At 50.7% G+C, this 9,130-nt stretch overlaps 1 protein-coding gene across 1 annotated transcript; it reads right to left on the bottom strand.

The window, feature by feature from the left end:
- Nucleotides 1–1,125: 1,125 nt before the first annotated feature.
- LOC119328635 (auxin-responsive protein IAA15-like) lies at nucleotides 1,126–3,653 on the bottom strand. The gene is made up of 5 exons (XM_037601615.1): nucleotides 3,286–3,653; nucleotides 2,981–3,198; nucleotides 2,774–2,888; nucleotides 1,635–1,696; nucleotides 1,126–1,524 (listed from the first exon to the last, which is right to left on the bottom strand). The coding sequence occupies exons 1-5, from the start codon at nucleotides 3,465–3,467 to the stop codon at nucleotides 1,505–1,507; spliced, it is 597 nt and encodes a 198-aa protein (XP_037457512.1). The 5' UTR covers nucleotides 3,468–3,653; the 3' UTR covers nucleotides 1,126–1,504.
- Nucleotides 3,654–9,130: the final 5,477 nt, after the last annotated feature.

Below are 9,130 nucleotides of genomic sequence, written 5' to 3' on the forward strand. Positions count from 1 at the left end.
TTGTTGTTGTCCTACGGACTAAAACCATCCGGTTTATATAGACACCGGAGAGGGCTAGGGTTAAATAGAGTCGGTTACAATGGTAGGAGATCTACATATCCGTATCGTCAAGCTTGCATTCCACGCCAAGGAAAGTCTCATCCGGACACGGGACGAAGTCTTCAATCTTGTATCTTCATAGTCTTGGAGTCCGGCCGATGATGATAGTTCGGCTATCCGGACACCCCCTAGTCCAGGACTCCCTCAACGATGACGAAGTAGCAGCCTGCATTTCAAGAAATTTCTCAAGTCGTCGTGAGCGTCAGGCGGCCGTCGGGAAGCCCTGCTGTGGCGCCACCACCTTCTGTCGCCCCAAGCCCGACGACGAGTTGGTCGACGATGACGAAGTAGCAGCCAGCCAGCCTGACATTGGCTACGAGGTCGGCGTGAAGTATAGGATAATAGGGTTTTAGTTTTAGGTTTTTGATTCACCAGACGAAATATAGTCCGGGTTATATGTACAAATTATCGTACTTTCAATGAGATCCGCCATGTTTATATCAAAATTCACCGTGTTTGCACAAATTTCATTCGATTGGTTTCAGTTATTGTGAAAATGTATACGGCTAGCGTTGGATGTCGACCTCCCGCATCCATACCCGCAGACTGCCCCCCGTCCGGGGACGGATGTAGGAGGTTTTTTGCGATTGCCGTTGAAGATGTTGCCCTTACTCTCTCCATTTCTAAATATAAGTCTTTCTAAAGATTTCAATAAAATATAAGTCTTTCTAGAGATTTCAATATGAACTACACACAGAAATTGAAGATGCCTTTACTCCATCCATTTCTAAATATGTCTTTTTAGAGATTTCAATAAAATACAAGTCTAGAGATTTCAATATAAACTACACACAGATGTATATAGACGTAGTTCAGAGTATAGATTCTCTCATTTTGCTCCGTATGTAGTTCATATTGAAATATAGTATCTAGAAAGACTTATACTCCTCTAGAAAGACTTATACTCCCTCCGTTCCTAAATACAAGTCTTTTTAGAGATTCCAACAAGTGACTACATACGGAACAAAATGAGTGAATCTATACTCTAAAATATGTCTAAATACATCTGTATGTTGTACTAGTCCATTTAAAATGTCTAAAAAGACTTATATTTAGGAACGGAGGGAGTATTTAGTAACAGAAGGAGTACATAATATAGCAAAATCATCACTCTTGCATAAAGTTACACAAAACCATGCTCCAGTAGCAAGCAGCTCGGGAGAACAGGGACCACAGTCTTATTTTTCAAGAACGAACTGTAGGTGTATTTCTGAAGCATCACAACCTCTCCATCTTACATGTAGATATTACTGACTGACATGTAGATATTTCTCAATAGCGTGCTGGGCAAAAAGTAGAGATGGCTGTACACATTTCTCTCTCGGAAACTTGCGGAAGAACCTCACTGAGCAAAGACATTTCTTCCTCTGAAGCGGTCTGTAGAAAAAGGAGCAAGGATTGTGCCTCACCGACCAGCTCTTGGTGCTGCAGGTAGAAGAGAGCAGTCAGATTTATCCAGTGATATTGAGTTGAACTACAACAAAAACAATAAGTTCCACTAGTCTGAAAAACAAGGTCAGAGGAGTTATGTGTACCTAGATTGACAACCTCGGAGCTTTTCATGAGACGAATGCGCTGGCAGGTCTCCACAAACATTCTGCACGTCAATAATAACAGATCAGTACCATATTAGAGCCAACCTCTTACAGAATCGTAATGAAGCCCGAAATCTAATAACAAGAACAAGCAACCAAATTCTTTTATATTTAGCACATGGTTATATGATAGTGGTAGATGCAGCAAAGTTCAACTTGTCAATTTCTTCTCAAACAGAAAGTTTGTTGACCCTCCTAATACAATAAGAGTACACTGTGGAAAATGAATTAAAGAGCGCACTCCTGTAAGTGAGGCACGGCTAATAGATACACAAGTCTGGAGGAAAAATGAGGCCAAAACTAGAGCTGGTAGGCACAATTCTCAATTATTGTCCACTTTCCCTAAGCCATTCAGTTCAAATTACACATGAAACAGCACAGGATGGTAAGAAGATCCATTTCCACAATCAGCACTTCTGTCTTCTGTGAGTTCGAAAGTAAGGAAAATGGCTTGCTGTCAGAAACAAACATCAGTGCTCCTCCACTAGTTTCAACCCTAATCATGCCCGAGAAACTGAACAGCTGAATTCACGCATGTGAAATTAATTTATGAGCATCATTCGCCGCCAATCATTTTACATCTCTTTTAAAAATTTCTGAGACTTCTGTTTAACTAGCAGGATCCACGACTCATACAAAATATACAGGCTAACTAAGAACAATTGGCATGGATTCTAAGTTAAACAGACAATAGCCAACTGATAACCAAAAGGAACATCACATAGTAGTGAAAACCAGGAGCAATCTCGTGATCCCTTGGACAGTGTAAGAAATTTTCATGTTCAGCCACCGGGTCCGAATTCCTTATATATCACTATCAAATCAACAACTCATTAAACCCAAATTAATCGTTTCTCAGGCAAAGATAAACTGAAACTAACAGCGTACGATCACCAAACCATCCAGATTTCTGAACCTGAGATGCTATAGCACCTGATCAGTTAGCGATTCAACCCACGACCCTAATTACGCAGTGTATATATGAACTTAAACAAAAGGACATAGCTGACGAGCAACACGAGATGCAGCGGCATGCGGATTTTAAATGTAAAATAGCACAAAAGGCCCAAGAAATTCACCTCCAGGGGACGTCTCCGACGAGCATCCAGTCGCCGTCCTTGTCCTCGTACGTCGGAACATATTCCGTCCCGCTCACCGCGTCCACGAGCTTCATCTCCTCGTTCCCAAGCTTTCCTGCATCCACAGTCAAATCGTCAGAACCACGAGAGAGCAACACGTAGCTAACACACAGATACAGGCATGGCATGTCGCGGCGGTGCACTCACGGACGGTGAGGTGGGAGATGAACTTGTCCTGGAGCGTGGCGAGGAGCTGGTCGTAGGAGGCAGAGCTTGTGTAGCCAGCGTAAGCCTTGAGGTCGACCTTGCGCAGGTAGGGCGCGCCGTCGACGGCCACCTTGACGAACTTGGTCTTGGACGAGGCCGCGGCCGCGAGGGCGTTCTTCCGGAACGACCGCACCGGTGGCCAGCCCACCACCTGCGCCCTGCACAGCGAGACCATGTCAGCTCAAAAAGCATGGGCGCCAAATTTCAGACGGAAGGAACGAGAGAAGGCAGGCACGCGCGCGTACTTGGGGGAAGGGGGAGAGTTGGAGGCGGCGGCGGTCGGGGAGGGGCAGTCGGGGTCGGAGGTGGAGGCGCGCTTGCGGTCGGGGTCGGAGCCGGGGAGGCGGAGGGTGAGGGCGGTGTCCTCGAAGTCGAGGCCCGAGGCGGCGGAGGACTCCGTGGAGCTCCGCTCCGTCTCCACCGACATGGCCGGCAGCTGCAGCCGCGCAAGAGGAGGAGGAGTTGGTGTTGGTGCGGTGGGCTCGGTTTGTCGTCTGGCTCTCCGGTCGGTCACAGGCGGCGGCTCTGCGAGGTGGGGCGGAGAGGGGAGGAGGTTATAGGTGGGTGCGGTCACCGGTCTACCGGTCGTCGAGGGGGGTTTAATTACGTGTCGGCCATTGGCGCTCTGACACTCGGAGCTCTGCTCGTGACCTTGGGTTTTACCCGCAATTTCTTGTCGCGATGCCAGTCCCCGCCGATATTTGCATTCCAGTCCAACACAGATCAACTTTGCTCCATCCCGCCGAGTCGCGGGGGTCCATAACGTAAATTCGCACCTCCTTGGATTTCTCTCATCGCAATCCCCATTCCCACGGGGATTTTTTCTTCTTCTTGTATGTACTAAAAAAACAAACAGAGAAATCGGGTCATCATCGTCCTTGTCCATCCATCCATCCAGCGGTGGGGTGGTGCAGCATTAACGTTCGTGCCGCCCGTTTTTCCATGCGTGGGCCCGGGCTGCCGGTTGGCCACCCTGCAGGTCCACTCGGCGCCGCCGCACCGCCCGATCCCTATCCGACGGTCCGGCGCCCTGCATAGCTGATCCGGCGAAGGCGTGTACCAGCGGCGAAAGCGTACGGGAGGGGGGACAAGGCGATAAAGCCGGGAGCACGTGGGTGTCGCCGGGCTGTCGGCGACGTGTCCCCCACCCGCCCGGTTTTACCTAATTAAATTCCAGCATCTCGCCTTTGCTTTCGCTTTCCATTCGGCCCTGCCGCTGCCGGAATCGAATCGGCTTCCCTCCTCTGCCCTCGCCCGCACGCTTTGCGCGAGAGCGACGCCGTCCACCCTCCGCCTCCAGCTAGTACCAACCTCGACTCCTCTCTTTCCTTTTCTCTTTTACCTGTGGGACCCAGTGCTTTGGCCTTGTCTGTACTAGTACGTATAGTGGTTACCTTCGCCGATTTTACAGCGTGTCAGTGGTAAGATTTATCTATTGTTCATTGTTTTTTGAAAAATACTACACCAACCATCTACTCTCTCTTTTTGTCAAAACAAAAACGCTTTCTACTAAACTAACCAAGCTCCATGGAAAACCGAACTTTGGAATGAAGTGACACGCATGTGATACCATCAAGCCATATCACAGGCCAAGGTGCATGCACGTAAAAGCCACCGGGAATGCCGTTGAGGCGTTCAAATGCAGTGCCCCGACATATTTGCACGCATCACATGCCGCACGACGGTGATTGGAGTACAAGAGCGAGAGCGGCTATCCTATCGAAGCGCCTCCATCAAGTGCACCGGAAAAGAAAAGCAACGCCTTTTTTTCCTTTGCCTTCCTGCGTCTCTGGGAACGAGTAGCGCTGGTCACCTTGTCCGCTAGGCGCCGCATGGCCGGCCGGCGCAGGGTGTGTGATCCGGGGGCCGGGCGAGTGGTGTTCGTTCACCAGGTTCCTGGCATTGCTTGTCTGCTTCCTCTCAAAGCCAACACAGCAAGGCAACAGCAAGACCACTCGAGTGGCCTCCTCCTGACACAAAGCAAAAGCAGCACCTTCGGCTAGCTATACCACTTTCACTTTATGTAGTACAGTACGAAATAAGATTGCCGGGAGTGGAAGGGAACACAACGAGACCACTCTATTTTAGCTCCACGATGAACACAAGACGTGCATTTATCCCAACAATAATTTGTGTAAAATCTCGGTTGATTGAGCATTGCCAATTCCTTATTTAATCACTCAAACGGCAGCTACAACGCGTTCGCATAATCACTTTTAGCCCGGAGATCAGAAGAGGCTATTATCTGAACTCCGCTCGATTCAACGGCCGCAGGGACAAGGCCTGACGGGTTTCCGGGCTAGGTAGGCTTTCCGTTGTGCACGGAAGCGGCCTACACCACAGAACACGCCAACTTGTTGCCTACAGTTGTGTACGTACGACTTACACTGCCGCGCATCTGCATCGTCTGCGTCGGGCGGATCGGCTGCAGCAGCATAGCATGATGCCAAGATTTTCCGCGTGGGGAGGAAGGAAGGAAAGGAGACAAGTGCATGCAAGGCCGTCCACAGCTAGGGATCCTGTCCTGTCTGGTTCAACCACGGCAACAACCCAAAGCCCAGCACACAAAATACAGGGATTTTACTAAACCAGTTTCGTCTAAACACGTTTTCAGTTACAACAAACTAAAACTCTGTTTGGTTGACGTAACAAATTCATGGATAAGTAAATCTTAGCTTTCGTAAAACTGAAAAAAATAAGTTTATGAAAAAACGATAATTAGACGTTTTTCTATAAACCAATTCATCATCCGCAGTCTGCGACCTGCATATAACGCAGCGGGCATGCACGTTACCATCGCCGTCGCAACAACTCATCCCGCTTTGCCCGTGGCCATTTCCGGCGACCACTCCTCCCGCGCCGCCGCCGGCCGCTGCTGTCGCTGTCGACGACTGGCCCTTCTCCAGCGACAACTAATCCCGCGTTCCTGGACGCGGCCGTCACCATCGTCGGACTGGTCGTTCCCCGGTGAGCACTCATTCCACGTTGCCGGCGGCCGTGCCATCACAGACGACTAGTCGACCACTCGTTCTTTCCAAGCACGCACTCCTCCAACGTCCTCCTCGCTGATGGCAGACTCTTATCAATCTGATCTTGAGTTTTTGTGCGGCCACAACAGATCCCTTGTACGCTAGTTCTTGTTCTTCAATGATTGGTCATTCTCATTACTTTCACACAAGTGCATTTTTTAGCAAACGATTCACGTTCACGAGAATCCAGATTGGTTTTAGTACTTGAATCTCAAGGCCACAACGTTGCATCTCCATCAGTTCTCACCTTCACCGCTGCAAAAAGAACCATCCCGACGATGATGTCGCCCAAACCGGCCACCTGCATTGCTACGCTTATCTTGCCGCGAGCAAATGATGGACCCATCCAGGCATTCAGATGGACATGCGAGAACAAGGCGTCGACGGTGCAACCCTCGTGCTTAAACATGTTTTATCATCCAAACAAGGTTTTGTGCATGCTTGTTTCTAATCGAATTGTTAGTAAAACTAGTTTTCCAAAAAATCCAATTAAAATGTGTTTTGTTAAAACTAGGTGTTAATTTCGTTTATCCAAACAACCACAAAGTGTGCAGACAGACGTGCATGGGGGATCTGCTCAAACCAAGGACTGTACACACCCGCTCTTCTTCTATGTGATAAAAAGTAAAGCACGGCGTTTGAGATAAAAATAAATCGTCGCAAGAGACACTTGGCTTAGGCTAACTCCAACGCTAGACCCCAAATCGTTAGGCCAACTTAAGCGCACGACCCCAAACGAACGTCCGTTTTGTCCGGATTCTGTCCGTTTGGGTAGGGCAATGGGGTCGTGTCCGGGCCATTTCTCGGATGCAGTGGTTGTGCGCCCAACGCGCGGACGCATCTCGGCCGCATCCTGTCCGCGTACATTTTCTTTGCAAGCCCATAAATTTTTTTCATCATTGATTTTTGATACTCCCTCCGTTCCAAAATATAAGGTGTATTGGTTTCCGTGCAAGTCTACCATTTGAAATTTTGACCAAGATTATAGAACAATAGAAACATGTGCAATACCTAATAGATAAAATATGAAACTACCTTCCGTGATCGATCAAATGATATAAATTTCATATTGTGGATATTGATATATTTTTCTAAAAACTTGGTCAAACATGCATTCGTTTGACTTTTGAAAATGCACATTATATAAAGGAACGGAAGGAGTACATGGGAATACATCACCAATTTTTGACTAGAAAAGTAAGACTAAAGTGTTGGCGTTCTGGATATGGGGTACCCAGACTTGCCTGCCTGCGGCTCATGGCGTGGCTTCATCGGCGGTCTGGTACAGCCCAGCTTCAACATCAACAAACTATGACCCTCGCGAGGCGGACGACACCATGACCTCCAAGGGATCGGCCTCCTCAGGCTGGCTCCCGAAGAGCGGAGATTTCTATACAAGATGCACCTCGTGAGGCTCAGCTGATGTGAGCCATGACGACCAAGGCCAGGCGGGCGCCAGCGGGCGCAGTGTACTTGTTTCCTCTTTGGTGCAAAGGAGACAAGCGGCAAGCACGGAGTCCCGAGGAATCAACCAAAGGTTATCATTCTGGTGCAACAAGACGAAGACTGCCAAGACGGCAGGATGGAGGTCATCGCCGAGCCCATCGCATCGTCACGACCAGAGGCTTTTGCAGGCGAAGACCATTTTAGTCAGGATAGGATGTACTTGTTGTCTTCCTTCAAATCTGGTCGTTGTGTGATCCCTTCCCGCCAACATTTGGGAAGAGGACCGAGGCCACTATAAATAGGACCTAGCCACCACCATGGGGAGGAAGTCGAGTCCACAGAAGATAGAGGGATAGGATAGAATCCATTCCACCCTCTCCAGCTCACCCGAGCTCAAGAACACGCCTCTTGAGGGTGTTCACCACTTTACTAGTTCTTCCTCCACCCCTCGAGGCAAATCCACCACAAAGCAGGAGTAGGGTTTTACACCGCAAGGTGGCCCAAACTTGGGTAAACTGTTGTGTCTTTCTTTCCCTTCGAGCTCGACGCGCTAGGCTGTGAGGTTTCGCGAGTGGCAGACTGGGTAGGTTGAGATTTCCGCGCGCCAGGTAGGGGTGCGTCGGAGATCCGCCGCTTCGTCCGCCACATCCCGCCACCGGCTCCGATGGCAGGCGCTCCTCCGCCGACTGGGCCATCGCGCACCTTTGGGGGAGCCATGGGCCTCCGTGCTTTCGCCCCCACCTTGCGACAGGTGGAGTGGCCACCCCAAGTTCAGGCCGGAGATGCCGCCTCGCTACGACGGTGCGGCGGATCTGGCTAGCTTCCTCCAAGCATACGAGGAGGCAGTTTGGGCAGCCGGTGGAGACGACAAGGTGATGGCCAACTGGCTCCCCATGGCCCTCATAGGCGTGCCGCGCGCCTGGCTGCTCAACATGTCGGAGTATTCTGTGGCCTCCTGGGAGGAGCTGCACGACCTCTTCATCGCGCACTTCGCGGCGCCGGCACCTCCCGTCGTTGCAACTCTCCTCGGTGGCTCGCAGGTGCCACCCTCCGACCGCCACATCAAGCAGTTCTACCGCCAAGTAAGCGCCGCCCAGGTGCACTCGGGGGCTCCCCCGGGCTGGGCGGCGCCCAAGGCTGACCTCAGCTTCGGCCCAGAAGATCACCCAGCTACCGCAGTAGGAGCGCGCGCGCTCCCGATGCTCTGCACCCCCATCATTTGCAATGTGGCGGTCACCAAGACCCTCATCAACGGTGGAGCCGCCCTCAATGTACTCTCCGTGGAGGCATTTGGCTTGCTCCACGTGCCCCACGGCTGGCTCTGCCCCACCAAGCCTTTCTCTGGGGTCGGCAACGGTTCCGCCAGCCCCTTGGGGCAGATCCGCCTCCCCATCACTTTCGGGACCCGCGACAACTACTGCACCGAGCTCATCGACTTCGACATCGCCCGGATCGACCTGCCATACAATGCCATCCTTGGATACCCGGCTCTGGCCAAGTTCATGGCAGCAACTCATCCAGCCTACACAACCTCATGAAGATGCCAGGCAGCAGCGGTGTCCTCACGGTGGCAGGGGACACCAAGGACGCGCTGCAGGCCCTTAAGCTCGCCTTC

This window comes from Triticum dicoccoides, chromosome 1B (assembly GCF_002162155.2).
Source record: "Triticum dicoccoides isolate Atlit2015 ecotype Zavitan chromosome 1B, WEW_v2.0, whole genome shotgun sequence".
In the NCBI taxonomy this organism is placed as follows: Eukaryota; Viridiplantae; Streptophyta; class Magnoliopsida; order Poales; family Poaceae; genus Triticum; species Triticum dicoccoides.

Bases quoted from the DNA above. Each gene is read 5' to 3' on its own strand.
- LOC119328635 (XM_037601615.1), bottom strand. From the start codon at position 3,467: ATGTCGGTGGAGACGGAGCGGAGCTCCACGGAGTCCTCCGCCGCCTCG. The intron at 3,199-3,285 runs GTACGCGCGCGT...CTCGCTGTGCAG, and splicing joins AACTCTCCCCCTTCCCCCAA to GGCGCAGGTGGTGGGCTGGC. The intron at 1,525-1,634 runs GTACACATAACT...TTCTACCTGCAG, and splicing joins CTCCGAGGTTGTCAATCTAG to CACCAAGAGCTGGTCGGTGA.